Below are 16114 nucleotides of genomic sequence, written 5' to 3'. Positions count from 1 at the left end.
TTGAAAAATGTAAGCTATTGAAATTTCTGTTTGCGTACGGCCACATTCCATTTTCAATTTCAATGTTGATTACAAGGAATAAAATAAACAAAAGTTGTTATCAAGGACATGCACTAAAAGAGAAAGGATTGTAAAATTGTATTCAATTCACTTAATGATTCCCACATAATTATAGATTTTGACCACAGGTGATATATGTATATTGCAAAGTTCCAGCATAGCTTTAGTGTGCATGCCTATGAGCCCAAGCTGCTAGTCTGGGCAGCACCTGTCCAGCTACTGCCTGTAGTTTACAGTACATTAGTTCTCACTTGGTCTACTAGCAGATGGTATGTACTTCTCAAGTAGTCTAATACCACATACCCTAGACTCAATTGGGCTACTATCGATTTGGTCTACACTTGGCCTCATTCCCATTTCGACTCAAAGGGTGGTATTCTGGGCTTGGAGTTAACTTAAACCCTGGTGTAAAGTTGCAGTTAACTATGGATATCCAATTTAGAAAGGTATCTTTAACAGCACTAGTTCAATTTTGACAGCTCATTTAAAACTCAAATCATTAAAGGATGGTCCGGGCTGAAAGTATTTATAGCTTAATAGAGTAGAATTCACTGAGAAAAATGCCCAAAAAAAATTCATCAAAATTGGATATCAAATAACAAAGTTATTGAATTATAAAGTTTAGCAATATTTTGTGAAAACAGTTGTCATGAATATTCATTAGGTAGGCTGATGATGTCACATCCCCACTTGTTCTTTTGTATTTTATTAAATATTAGGTTTATTCAAATTTTTTCCTCCAAGAACTAGTAAAGTTGGATTGACAACTGATTTAGTGCATTAGATATTTATTGCTGCAACTTATTTCATTATAAGGAGACATATTATTCACACAAGTAGGAAATAATGAAAAAAATTATGACTTTATGTCATAACATAAGAAAACGGAAAGTGGGAATGTGACATCATCAGTCCACCTAATGAATATTCATGACAACTGTTTTCACAAAATATTGCTAAACTTTAAACTTCAATAACTATATTATTTGTTATCCGATTTTGATGAAACTTTCAGCATTTGCTCAGTGAATTCTACTCTATGTATGAAGATATTTCAGCCCGAACCATCCCTTTAATATTTGACAGAGAATAATAGTTGAAATAGTCCTCTTCATTATAACATGAGTACAGAGGCAGTAAAGATAGCAAACATAAATGAACACGGTACATGTAAATGCAATCGCTGAATTTTGGGCTTCCCATAATTTTGGTATGGAGTTGGATCATGGCCTAAGTTAAAAGCCAACTTCAGAATGCAGTGACACAACATTTGCTCTGGCGATAATCGCTCCGGGTTTTATTTTGTCTGAAGATTAGGTTGAAATAGGGTTTTATGTTAGGTTTCAGGGTTAGGTTTAGGATAGGGTATAGTGTTAAATCCAGGGTTGAAGTTGGTCATGCCATAAATTAATGTGGAACTTGCAGCAGAGGAATTATCGCCAGAGCAAATGTCACAGGGGCCGCGGAACGGTTTTCAAAGTAGGGGGGCTGACCATGCTAAAAATCACAATCATATGGTCATTATTACGTTTTTTCCAAAGACCCCCCCCCCCGGTTCCGCGGCCCCTGTGTCATAGAACCTCATACTACAGGCCATTGTATTTTAGACTAATGCCCGATGGTCTACTTTCTACTATAGTCAACTTTTTGCACTTTGTTACATCAGATCGGCTGATAAACAGTTTATTCAATCATCTAATCATTTAGGCCCGAATTCACAAAGGTCTCTTTAAATTGTTGGTTGAAGATTTCATGTACAAATTACGCTTATTTTAACTACAGGTATACCATGGATAATGAAAAATGTCTAATACTGATGCATGCTTTGGTGATAGTGCGCCGCACGCAAGGTTTAGTACACTGTTTTGAATTAAGGAGTCCACTCTTCAAAACAATGGACTTGTGAATAAAACAGCGTGCTACTAAAGCGATTGCAACAGACGTCAATTTGGTGCACTGTGACAAAAGCACACATCAGCATTGGACAAATTTTTTGCAATATGAGGTAAATTAAGCGTTAAAGCGTAAAAAGAAACATTTTTGCACTCCCTTTTGCCTTATGCCATTCTGATAAAGAGAGTACTAAATTGTGTTGAAATTTACAGGAAAGATCATACCAGTTGCCCTCAAACTAAAAAAATAACTTTATCGGTACATCGCTACATCATCAACTTTACATCCTGGGAGATGTTTCACAAAGATGAAAGTGTCGCACTGAAATATTTTTGAAATTCGGTCTAAACTGCATTTCATCATTGGTCCAATCATGCCTAGAGGCGCGCAATACTGCATATCATCCAATAAGATTGCATGTTGCACATCATGTAAGCATGACTTTAAGACACACGTATGTCTTTGTGAAACACCCCCCTGATGTACTTACTTGGAAGTTAATGTCTATTTCATGATTTCGATCAACGTCTTGAAGACCTGGGTATAAAGAGAAAGAGAGAAACAAGAAAAAAAATCATAGATCTCTATCAATTTCAAAACATTCTGAAGCTACATGTACTGTTTATATACATGTATCTTCAGGCAATGTAAAAGTGAAGTACACGAGTCAGACAAGACTGGACAATCAAGACCATTGTCAATATTTTAGCATAATTTTGTGAAACTTGGGCATCATTGGTTCATTCATTTGCATACTAAGAATGACATGCATATACATTCTTGTGTGAAAAATTTGAAAATGCCATAACTTTCTCATTTGATGTTCTATGTTGATGAAATTTTCAGTGTTCAGCTTGTGTGAAATTTTCTCTTTTATTCAAATAATTTGTTCGTTTTTGTTTTGTTGGACACTTCATAATTAAAAACCTCAGCCCAAAGAATGACCAGGCATAATTAATGAGGAAAAGAAAAACAGGATGTATTATGCCTCTGACGAAAAAAAAAAGGTGAAATATCATCAAAGAACATGATCGTTCAGATGGCAACAATTTGGATGTTCATGAAGACAGGCAAGAAATGATTCAGTGTAGACTCGAAACAAAGCGATACTTATTGGTGTATTACAGGCATTGCTTGTTCAAGAGGTGGAAATGATTATCTACGAGCCTCATGTACATGTAGGTCAAAATGTCAATTAGTCTATCACTGGGATGTATTGTAGATTAAGAACGAGCATCCACTAGGGTCCTGACAAGACAACAGAGTCATTGATTATCCACATACTCTTCAAAGACTCTGATACATGTATATAGTTGTCATTCCTTATCACGCCAACTGATTTTCTCAGGATGAATACAACAGAGTTTTTCCTCTGGCTAAAAACGAATGCCAGAGTTTTTTACTCAATTTCATAATCTTCATCCGAAATTCTTCCTGATCTCGTCAGCGTTCTAGTGGATGCCAGTACCGATTGCCAAAAACAGGATTTCCAAGTACCAAAAATCACTGGAACTGAATTTTTTCTTGGGCTGTGGTTTGTTTTCATTTAACTGCTGATTTGGTACCTAGGGGAATAGGGCTGAACATAACATTCTCAAAAAAAAAAAAAACATTAAAAAAAAGTGAATGGCAGTAGTGTATAGAGGCAAGGACATTTTATAGCTACCTTGACGTTGATCTAGACCTTCGTTTGCGACTCGACACCTTACCGGACCTGCTTCCGTGAGACCGCTCTAAAGAGTCGGCTCTCGAATCAGACGAATCCTCACTTGCCTCTCTATGACGCTTTTTCCTTGATCGCCTGTGCTGGGATTCTTCCGATGTTGACCTTGAACGGCGCCTTGAGGATTTCTTCCGCGTACTGCTACGACGATCCCGTGAGTGGTCGCTTCCCTCATCGTCTGATGAATCCCGTGAGTGTTTGTCCTTGTGCCGTTTACTGGAAGAGCGATCTTTATGACGTGACGAGTCCCGTTTTGATTTGGAATCGTTGGGAGTCCTAGATCTCCTGCGTTTGGAATCCCTCGAGCTGGAGTATTCACTTTCGGAACTCCTAGACCTGTCCCTATCTCTATGCCTCCTCTTCCCATGTTCTCTATCCTCCCTATCCCTAGAACTATGGCTATGTTTACTCTCTCGACCGTGTTTAGAGTCATCGTCCCTGTCACGCCTCTTCTTTCTATCCCTATCAGCACTCCTTTCCCTTTTCCTCTCCTGACTATTCCGATTCTCTCTACTTTTCCCCTCATCCCTTTCTCTACTTTTCTTTCGTTTTTCTTTGCTCTTTTCTGGATCTTTGTCCTTTCTACTTTTCCTCCTATCTTTCGTATCATCATGATTCTTGCTCCTTTCCTGGCTTCTGTGTCTCCTACTCTCCCTGTCCCGATCTCGATCCCTATCCTTCTCCTTATCCCTACTACGGTTCTTACCCCTTTCTCTATCCGTTTTCTTTCTCCTCTCCTTCTCCCTTCTTGATTCCCGATCACCCTCTCTATCTTCTTCCTTCTCTCTCTTCTTCTCGTCAGTCTTTCCCTCTCTGCTTCTGCTCTTATCGCTCTTTTTCCTCTTGACCCTCTCCTTCTCATCCTCAGATGAGTCCTCGCTGCTCTCATCACTGCCACTACTACTGCTACTGTCACTACTACTGCTATCGCTGTTCTCTGAGCTCGAGCTTTCCGCTTCAGGTTTAACCGCTGCCTTCACTTTCTGATCCCACCTCCCAGTTCTTTTCTTTTCTCCGGTAGTTTCTTTTTTACTCTCATCTTTCACCCCCTTCCCACTGCCTGACTTCCTGTCATTTTCTACTTGATCATCCCCTTTATCGTCGCTTTCGGGTCGTTTGAAGACGGGCTTCTGGTCGGCAGAATCCTCCTTTGATGTTTCTCTGTCGTCTCCATGTTCCTGATCACTTTCAGCGTCAGACGTCGCAAACACTAGAAGAAAACGATAATGGCAGCCATTTTGAATTTTCGCAAAATCAAACACTGTTCCACTGCTTTAATATTCCTATATTTTTATTATAATTTAGTATTATTTCTGTTTTTAATTTGCCTTGGGTTATTTTATCTTTTGACTGCTTATAGTGGAAACCCCTGCAACCTTCTTTAATCGACATATACAAAATACAATTTGGTTCATTGTTTGTTTGTCAGTGTTTGTGTTGCATTCTCTATCTACCGATTGTATTTTCTTTAATTCTCCATGTTCCTGATCACTTTCAGCATCAGACGTCGCAAACTAGAAGAGAACGAAAAATGGCAGCTGTTTTGAATTTTCGCAAAATCAAACACTGTTCCACTGCTTTAATATTCCTATATTTTTATTATAATTTAGTATTATTTCTGTTGCAATTTGCCTTGGGTTATTTTATCTTTTGACTGCTTATAGTGGAAACCCCTGCAACCTTCTTTAATCGACATATACAAAATACAACTTGGTTCATTGTTTGTTTGTCAACGATTTTTGCGTTATCTATCTATTGTATCTTCTTTGTTAATTGTTTATGAAAAAGTTGTTCATTTGTTTAAGAAAAAGTTGCAGAAATCAATTGATGAAATGAAAATGAAATGATTGAGCTAAGTGGAAATCTACTTATCATCAAATAATATGCAGAGATAAAATTAGATACACCCTGCTTCTTCACATAATACAGGGAATATCTATGTACTGGTTCCATATTTCATGCCATCGTAGGCCAAATGGAATACGGAGCCAGAATGTAGATATTTCCCTTATTCTGCATAAACAAGCAGGGTGCAACGGTTTATCTCTCAGTGTACCCCTACATTATTGCAGAATAAGGCAATATCAAGACAACAGAACTCCAAATCCCTGCATTTTGCGAGTAAATCTTGAAAGATCATCATTCTCAAGGCATCAAAATGATCAAAGAATAAAGAATAAGCATTTTGCAATTGAAATTGATGCCTGAATTGCAGTGCACAACGCGATGCTTAAATATGCTTACCATACCACGTAATGCAGTCTAAAATTGCATTGTTGAAATCAGCACTGGGCATGCGCATAACATTGAAACAACGTCATCTGACCATCAAACAGGTGATACAGGCTCATGTTATATGATTGATCTTTTTGACAAAGTAAATTAGGTTTATACAGGTTTGTCTCACAAACAAATTGACCAATCAGATGACAGAATTCAGAATAAAAATAATGGCCCACGAAGAGATAAAAGTTCAGAATTAAAGGGAAGGAATTAATTATGGTTGGTTTTAAATCATGCAATATGGACATGACAAATTAATAAGGTATGGGTTTAGCCCCAAAGTTTCCTCAAACTTGGATCAAACTACATTGTAGATCGGGAGTCATTCCGGTTTTAATTTGGGGGGTTGACCAAAAAATTCAGTGTCAACAAAGAATATGAATATCAACTATCTATTTCCTTATCTATATTTACAAACCACCAACCAAGAAGAACTATGAAAAATTATTTAATTTTCTTGCTTAAATTTACTGTATAAACTCAAAACCTTAGAATCAAAGTTGCATGGCCCATTGGTGCATCTATTTTGTTCTCTTTGAATTGTTTGCACTTTTAATTACTCCACTGAAGAAATGCCACTAAACCGATAGATCGAGATCAAGCTAATCGCGAATTCTATGTTCTTGGAAATTGTATCATTTCATTCGATGCTCTTTGATGACATGTGCAACCTGCATGATAAAGCCATCATGAAAACAAGTACTGCAGTATGCAGATAAACAGATGCAGATACACGGCCTTGCATTTGATTTTGACAATTCTGATTTCCAATGTATTTTGGGGGTGATTCAATCCTTTTGTCCTGAAAATCTTGTAATCGCTAAATTCAGTGTTCTCAAATTCTGTGTAAATTTCTTGTTTTCGGTATGGCATAAAACTGGGAAATTAAGGTTTACTTTACTCACTGTTTTCGTGTTTTTTCCGTCTCCATTGTTCTTTTTTCGTCCGTATGCTCCTCTGTAACTCAAGATCGCTATCCTCGCTGTCCGATTCTTCCTCCTTGGTTTCTCCCTCGTTCCCACTCTCAGATTCGTTCTCGCTGTCGGAGGCGTATGATGTCAGACCTGAAAAGACAATTCTCATCCATTAAGACATGGGCTTCATCTCACACAGAGCTGCCAACCTGAAACCCTAAATAGACTGGGATGTTTCAACACCTAAGAAGAGTGGAGGGAGCTGATTCCGCCCCCACATTATGATCTTGGCTGTTGAACGCAAAAAAAATGGCACGCACATTACCTTTAGCATAATCTACAAAACTATACAATGAAATTCTGTGAAAAACCTCATCGCTAATAAATTATGCTAATTTATGCATACAATCATAAGTTTGCTCTAAATAACTAAATAATGCCCCTAAAATGCTAATTTGGGGTTTACAGACTCTTTATAGGAATCTGATCAAATGTTCTTTTAAAAAATTCAACATCAACTTTTTTTATATGTATTTCATTCTTTTATAAATTTCTTATGTATTTCTTGGTTTTTCGACTTTGTTTCTTTGTTTTTTCAATGGAAATAGTATGGAACTTTATTTTGACCATAAAAAAAGTTGACATTAATTGATTTTGATCAGTAAAAGGAAAAATAATGATACATTTCTGAATTTTTGCAAAAAACACTACTTGCTTTGGATTTCACACTTGAACAATTTTGGGTCTGCATGCACTTATGAAATGCTGCCCAATTTCAGGACCATGTACTCAGTATTCGTAATTTTGGTCTCAAAAGTTGCGCAAGACTTAAAAGTAAAACGTCAGCAAGCGACGCTGTCAAAAACTTTTACTCTGTGGATTTATCATGGAAAATGTCGAGGGGGCGCTGAATCAGCACCCCCCCCCCAGTCTTTTTAGGGTTAAAGGTACACGATAGAAATCCAGCAACTGAAAATTCATAATTCTGAGGTGAAAGTGGACGGATAGACTCTGAATAAATTGACTTTCTAACTTGAAGCATTATTTCAGAATTATCATTTCTTTCCTTCAATTTGAAATTTTGAATGCCCTACTCCAGTACTACATGTAGGTCTTTAGTGCCGATTTAAAGTTTGATATATGACAAGCCTTGCTTTTTATTGAACACCGTATTAGGTTTTTTAGTGAAGTTTATTTTAGGATTATGAAAATCTGTTTGGGGGCGTGTAAACATTCCTGGTGGGTGTTTCATTAAGCTGTTCATAAGTTAAGAGCACTTGGTGAATCTTTCTTACGCACTAAACAATCACCAATGAACATTTAATGATGAATATCATTTACAACGCAAAAGGTTCAACAGTGTTTCTTGAAGTCATTCTTATTACTTACGAACAGCTCTATGAAACTGCTCCCGAGCAGGTTAAGTTAGGAACGACTCGTGACCCATTCTTGTGCTAATGATGTATATGAAGCTGACTTAGCACCACTGAACATGTTCCAGGCGTGCGTAGTATTACGGACACCTTTATGAAAAACCCACCAGCACTGAACATCTCTGCACAGGGGCCATGGTAATCCCAAACAACGAACCAAATTTGCATGAAAATAATTTTATCTACATTTTGGAGTTTTAAGTGCTGGGCCCCGTTGCATACAAGTTACTACTATGGTATTACATGTAACTCTACCATCCAATGTTAACTACCATGGTAACAATGATCAACAGTCAGTCAGAATGAGGGATTCCATGCAAGTTACCATTGCGTGGAAAAGTTTACCATAATGGTAACTTTTGTGCAACGGGGTCCTGGGGCCCGTCTAACAAAGAGTTGTGATAGATCCGATCAATCTATGGAAAGCCAGCAAAGTCAACATATTTGCATGTTTGCTCCAAAAAAAAATTCTGGATATGAATGTATAACCATAAATTCATTGATTTCTTGACCGTTTGGTGTGTTCTCCTTTGTTTACAAGGACATTTTGCACATTTCCTATAGAAAGAATTATGACACTGATGGATTTCCATAATAATAATAATAATAGCCAATTTTTATAAAGCGCTTTTCCCAGAATGGCCCAAAGCGCGTTACAGCATATTATTACCCCGGTCACTGGATTCATTTCAATCAAGCACGAAAAGTGCACAATTTCCACTCCCTGGGGAGCATTCCTTGCATTCATCGCAGCCATATTCTATATATTCCATAGAGTAACTCTTTGTAAGATGGGGCCCAGGACTCAAATAATGAAACTTTTGGAGCTACAGTATGCACATTGTGAGACTGAATGAACATGTTGATGGTATGTTTATTGATAATATCTTCTTTCTTTTTCTTTTTTTTATATCTTTCTTTTTAGTATAAATGAGTAAGTTTATGAGAAATTATCAAATTCAATAGACTTTAAAAGCAATTGGAGATTCAGCCATCATATATTTTAAACGGGCTGGAGTCTAGATGGAAAATGCAGTTATAGCAAAATCATTCAGTCTCCCACAAGTTAAAGGCAAATAAAGTTCCATTCTTATATCAAGATTGAAACAATTGGATCGAGTAGGGAGTTATATCCATTTGGTACTTACCAGACAGGCCAGTAATGGAAGCCAAAGCAGTGGAATTAGAAAGCTGTCGAGCTGGTGCTAAGAAATAATACACGTCACACAGGTGAACGTGAGATCATTAGAAAGCTACAAATGAAGGAGAAACTTGGGTTATACAACATAAAATCCCCATCCCAGAGGAAGTATGTCATTTCATTCGAGTAGAAACGGTGGGAGGAAAGGAATTTGAAATGAACGAAGTGATATTTCAGGAGCTTGGAATTAAATGGCCATTCAGACCATGATTGTCACTTTGGATTATATGGATTCATGACTGCATGCTGTTGATATTCCTGTCCCGACCTTCACCAAATCAGACTAAATTCTCAAAAACCTTCATACATAATCGAGTGTATGAATACACCAACGAAAAAAGATACTAATAACTCAATTGATCTACAGACTACTGCAACATTTAGCAATGACCTCTATGACCTTTCCCCATGTGACCCTTAGATATAGGGGCGGTTGCAGAAAGGGTTACATTCACATGCAATTTGATTTTCAACCAATCAAATACAAGCATTCAGGACTTAGGTTTGATTTTTATTACTTACATTTGAACGCAAATCTTTCTGAAACAGACCCCTTTTTAGATTTCTTTCAATTCCATGTGCACACATGCTTTAAAACTGATCCCTATCAGTCACATTATTTTTTCATTATTCCAAGGACAAGATCACAAAAACCAAGTTCTGTGTGTACATTGCCAATTTGTCTACTGCCAACTCGTCCACTAACCACATGGTCTTTCATTTAATCTAATGCCATTTCGTCCATCAACATTTCGTCAAACAACCATTTGGTCCAATCGTCACTCCGTCTAATCACCATTTCGTCTCGCAACCAGTCGGTCTAATATCCATTTCCATTTCATTCATTTTGCACAATGAACACTTAGTGCAATTAGACCAACTGGTATATGGACTAAATGGCTATTGGACCAACTGGTTATTAGACCAAATGGTTAGTGGACGAACTGACGATAGACCAAATGATAGTAGACGAGCTGGCAATAGGACGAATTGGCATTAGACCAATTGGAAATAAACCATTCTATAAAACCTTCAACCTTTGACCTTGCGGAGCCAAATTAAAGCTCTGAAGTGTGTACATGTTCTAAATTTGAATTTGATCTGTTAAACGTTTCCAAAAATACATGTATCATTGTTATACAGAACATCCCCCAATAATAGCTCATGGATAGCTTTATGAAACAGCCCAAGCCCTCTATAATTAATCACAAATTCTTGAATAGCATTGTGATACTGGCCCTAGCAATTACTCATTAAAATACAATAGAGTTTTGAATTAAAATGAACACCTCTATCATAATTTACATGCAATGTGACAAATTCATGAAAATGCTGATTTATAAACTTCAATTTTGTAGACCCATTGGATTAACCAGGAAGGATAATTAATCATTTCGACAAGTAAAGAACTCACCACCAAATCAGAATACTACAATAATAAACTCAGCAAGTGTTTTTTATGAAAAATATGTTTTGTCGGGGAAACCAATGTAATAAATCTGGTTCCCTTCCTACCTTTGGCTGCTCTTAGCTTAGCTTTTCTATGAACTTCGGAAGCAATAACTTTGATCTCATTACACGTCACCTCGAGAAGGATCTCTGTCATCCATTTCCTGATCTTCATCATCTGGTTGTAAAAGAAAGAAAAAGATGAAGATACATGTAAATTTGGCATATTGCCGATTGGTCTACACCCGCTTGCTCTACTTTGCATTTGGTCTAATCCTTGATGGTTTAAACCCATTTTCCCTATTTTCCATTTAGACTAATCCTTGATTGTCTACACCCACTTGCTCTACTTTCCATTTGGTCTCATCCCATTTGGTCTAATCCTTGTCTACACCCACTTGCTCTACTTTCCATTTGGTCTCGTCCCATTTGGTCTAATCCTTGATTGTCTACACCCGCTTGCTCTACTTTCCATTTGGTCTCATCCCATTTGGTCTAATCCTTGATTGTCTACACCCGCTTGCTCTACTTTCCATTTGGTCTCGTCCCATTTGGTCTAATCCTTGATTGTCTACACCCGCTTGCTCTACTTTCCATTTGGTCTCGTCCCATTTGGTCTAATCCTTGATTGTCTACACCCGCTTGCTCTACTTTCCATTTGGTCTCATCCCATTTGGTCTAATCCTTGATTGTCTACACCCGCTTGCTCTACTTTCCATTTGGTCTCGTCCCATTTGGTCTAATCCTTGATGGTCTACACCCACTTGCTCTACTTTCCATTTGGTCTCATCCCATTTGGTCTAATCCTTGATTGTCTACACCCACTTGCTCTACTTTCCATTTGGTCTCATCCCATTTGGTCTAATCCTTGTCTACACCCACTTGCTCTACTTTCCATTTGGTCTCGTCCCATTTGGTCTAATCCTTGATTGTCTACACCTGCTTGCTCTACTTTCCATTTGGTCTCATCCCATTTGGTCTAATCCTTGTCTACACCCACTTGCTCTACTTTCCATTTGGTCTCGTCCCATTTGGTCTAATCCTTGATTGTCTACACCCGCTTGCTCTACTTTCCATTTGGTCTCATCCCATTTGGTCTAATCCTTGATGGTCTACACCCACTTGCTCTACTTTCCATTTGGTCTCGTCCCATTTGGTCTAATCCTTGATTGTCTACACCCGCTTGCTCTACTTTCCATTTGGTCTCATCCCATTTGGTCTAATCCTTGATTGTCTACACCTGCTTGCTCTACTTTCCAACAATCATCTTGATAAGCTGCTCATGGATAGACCAGCAAACCAACAGACTAACAGGAAATGTGATTTCTAGGTCTCTGACAAACTTTGTTCAGACGAGACAAAAAATTGCTTGCCAAATATACATGTATGCTATTTAAAGGCGACCGCATACCTTGCAATTGGTCTGCAACCCGATTTCAGAATAAAATGTAGTAGAATTTGATGCTAATATTGAGACTTATCTTATTGTGTAATGTTCTAAATCATTGTACGAATACCTATATTCAAATCTGTGACTATGCTATCATCCTTCTTAGAATAAAAGCGAATTCAATATCTAGTCGTAATGACATCATAGCAGCCGTACGATTGGCTACGATTTGAAACTAATTTGGCCTTTGCTCTAAATTAAAGGTTTGCAATCTTTCAAAATGGTTATATTCGTATTCTTTCAATCAATTTTGACCTCAAATAAAATGATATGTTCCATATACATTTTCAGAAAATGAGCAAAATGCGATTTGTTCCAAAATTGGATCGCGAACAGTTGTAAGGTGTGCGGTGGCCTTTAGAGATCGTCGAAGTGTGACAGCCCCTTTATAGACTCACCAGCTGCTGTTGTTTTTCTTCCTCAGTCATGTAAGGCTCTTCTTCCTCCTCTTCCTCCTCAACAACTTGAGGCTGGCGTCCCTTGGTCGATGCCTCCTCCTCTCCTTCCTCTTCCATTCTCTTACTTTTCAATCCATCCTCATCTTTCTCATCCCCTCTTCCTTCCTCATCACTATCCTGTTGAGTGAATCAAATTGACATAATAATAATGTGTGTACTCACATGATCTTTGTAAATTTGCATGGTGTTTACAGACCTTCATTTTTAAGGAGCGCGATCGCGCCGGCGCTCCTACCGCGCTTTTTAAATAAAATAAGGAGAGAAAAAAATCGCGCAAAAAAAAAAAAAATTGCTAAAATCCATAAAATGGCCATCTCTTTTCCATAATTCCTTGAAATTATTTTGATTTAGTTGAAAACTATCAGAAAAATGAAGAATATTCATCTCTTTCCCGACTATGATTTGAATTTAAAGTCGGTAAATATTGTAGTCCAACATGTAGACTTCCATGGTGTTGCCATGAACACCATGGAAGTCTACATGTGGCACTACAATATTTACAGAGGTAAGTTCAAATCAGAATCTGGAAAGATGTGAATATTCTTCATTTTTCTGATAGCTTTCAACTGAATCAAAATAGTTTCAAGGAATTATGGTAAATAGATGGCCATTTCATCGATTTAAAAATGTAAAATATGAAATTTTAGTATATTTTTTTTCTTTAGCAGGAGCGTGATATTTTGTGAAAGTATTGACCTAGGCCAAGTTTCACCACAGATTAATTAATAGCTACACAGCTATTGCATATATGATGTTAAGAAAAATCTACAATTTATCATACATGTATTGTATTGAATTGATTTGAGCTCAAGGAGAGCGATTCTGAGGAGCTCAATTGAGCTCCTCAAAAAAATAAGGAGAGCGATTTATAGAGCTCCACGAAATTATAAACGTGAAGTACTGTGTTTATAACGTGGAGAAGGCTTACGCAGACCTGCCAACATCTGGGTATGAAAAAGTGTATTCTGTGATAAAAAAAGTGTATTTCACAATAAAATGTGTCGCGAACTCGCTCATCGCGGCGGCTCTCAAGCTGCAAGTTAAAATGCGCACTGCTCTTGCAGATGAAAAAAAAACATTTAAACATGTGTATATCACCCTTGTTTCAACAAAATGATTGAAAAAAAAAACAAGTCACCCAAAATTGCATTGATCTAATAACCATATTTGTGTGAGTTTTATGAAATAGAGACATACAGAGATGATTTTTCTCAATAAGTTATGATTTCGTAGAAAAAAAAATAAAACAAAACGTACTGCCGTATTTTGGTTGCATAAACATACTAAATACGCCAAAAACATACTGGTTGCCAGGTCTGCTAATGGTTCACCATGTGTAATAACTAATATGAAGATGGGAAAGGAAAAATAGGCAGAAAATTGAAATGTAAAGACGAGAAAGGATGAAAGGAGGAAATTAGAGGTATTTCTTTCTTGAAAATGAGAGAAGTCCTGAAAGGACTGTAAACCAGATGAGAGGAGCTAAATGTGGCTTGAGTAGCAACGGTTTGAGTAGTAGCAGGTTGAAGTGGAGAGGTTACTCGACGTTTCGGTCAGGTTGACTGTCCGTCTTCAGGAGTGAAAATGTGTGTACTGTAACACATATGTTAACAAGTGATCGTACATGTTCACTTGATTTTCACAATTGATTGTACATTGTAGTCAATGCAATCAATCGTAGACATATATTCTTTACATGACACCTAGATAGATCCTTGGCATTTGATTGGTTGTTTAAAGTTGTAGTTTAACTATGGAGCACCAATAGTTAAAAGACCCATCTTTTCTAGCAACTTTGTGAATCGTGCGGGACATATTTGGAGTAGTGCCTTCGAAAATTTTTTACAGATAAATGGCACTATACAAATGTTGTTCATCATCATACTTACGTCGTATTTGGACTTTGGCGGAAGACCGGCTGCGATTCTCGCTTCATTGATGATGTCGTTCTCGGCCTTCTTGTTAGCTTCCAAGCGTTCTCGTCTCTCTTTTTCCTTTTTTTCTTTCTCCAACTTCTTCTGTTTTTCTTTATCCATCTTCTCCAGGCCTTCTCTTATCCAAGCAGGCAAAAGCTTGATTTTCTGCTCATCTGTTCAAAATAACAGCCAGAGTAAAATAGAGTTAAGAATTATCTTATAAATATACATAGTTGTTTTATTCAACTTAACAACTTTGAATTCTGTCAGCATGAAGAATTAGAATTACTCTTTCAGATGTGCAAATGTTCACATTTTTCTTGGAGGCACGATAGCTCAGTCGGTACAGCAGGGTTTTCAGATTCCAGTCACCCTGGTTCGATGCCCACTTGGTGAGCTGGTGCCCTTTGGTAAGGCATCAGTCCTCATTACTAGGTCCCTCAGGACTTTAAGCAATCGGTGCTTGCTTGTAAGCATTCATACTTTCTTAGCAATCAGGTAAAAAAAAATCACCACCATTTACCATGTCGGCATAAGCTAGTTATAATGTCCATAGAGGCATTTCATAAAGAGTTATGACCTTGAATGCTAACGCAAATTTCGCACGCAATCTTACTGATTAACTCGCAGCAGCGCGCGTCCTCACAGCACGATTTGACCAATGCGGTGACGCCTTTCATACTGGACACAACCATGAATTTAAGCGTGACTTAGCAGGTGTTGCAAGAGAATATTTGCAATCAATTACAAATATTCTGCTCCAATTTTACAATTGATAGATCAATTTGTCAGATTACACTCCTAATTTCAAGAAGCTGATTAATCACAAATTCACAATTAATGCCAAGACTTATGATTGATTTAGGGACTGTTCACAAACTTGCAATTCATTGCAAGTTTCTTGCAACACTCTATTATAGTCACACTCATCTCTGTGAAACAGCCCCTGTATAGTGAAAGCCCTCCGTTACATATATCCAAGCATACCGAGGGCAGGCGTCGGCTCCTCCTCCTCTACATCTGGTGGGTAGTGCGAGAATGGAGGCTGGGAGGTATAGTCCATGGTGCGATAGTCGGAGTATCCTTTACCAGTATCCCTGCCCCTACCGTGGTAGCGCTCTGGATGGTGGTGGTCGGTGTGAGGGTGCTGCTCCCGACCACCCATGTTCATGTCATGCTGGTAGAAATCGTCACGAGGGCCTCCCTGGGGGTGCCAGTGCTGTTGGCTTGGGGCGTATCCCTGTTGATAATTCTCCATGGGAAAGTGAAAAAACAGGGTTCTCCAATTATCATCCTTAATTTCATTGCCCGTGTCATTAAGAGTTTGCCTCACA

At 37.9% G+C, this 16114-nt stretch overlaps 1 protein-coding gene across 1 annotated transcript in view; it reads right to left on the bottom strand.

Annotated features, from left to right (window-relative positions):
* Window positions 1-1408: 1408 nt before the first annotated feature.
* Window positions 1409-16114, bottom strand: part of LOC121414337 (arginine/serine-rich protein PNISR-like) — a 32501-nt gene continuing 17795 nt past the window's right edge. The window contains exons 6-13 of the mRNA XM_041607479.1: window positions 15768-16032; window positions 14754-14953; window positions 12805-12981; window positions 11023-11134; window positions 9455-9511; window positions 6865-7023; window positions 3620-4886; window positions 1409-2490 (exon numbers count right to left, since the gene is read on the bottom strand). Coding sequence (XP_041463413.1) covers window positions 2475-2490; window positions 3620-4886; window positions 6865-7023; window positions 9455-9511; window positions 11023-11134; window positions 12805-12981; window positions 14754-14953; window positions 15768-16032 — 2253 coding nt within the window. The 3' untranslated portion in view covers window positions 1409-2474. The remainder of the gene's footprint in view (window positions 2491-3619; window positions 4887-6864; window positions 7024-9454; window positions 9512-11022; window positions 11135-12804; window positions 12982-14753; window positions 14954-15767; window positions 16033-16114) is intronic.

The sequence above is a fragment of the Lytechinus variegatus genome, chromosome 4 (genome assembly GCF_018143015.1).
Source record: "Lytechinus variegatus isolate NC3 chromosome 4, Lvar_3.0, whole genome shotgun sequence".
In the NCBI taxonomy this organism is placed as follows: Eukaryota; Metazoa; Echinodermata; class Echinoidea; order Temnopleuroida; family Toxopneustidae; genus Lytechinus; species Lytechinus variegatus.
Note: the sequence above shows the minus strand (reverse complement) of the source record. Positions and strands in the feature narration are given on the sequence as shown.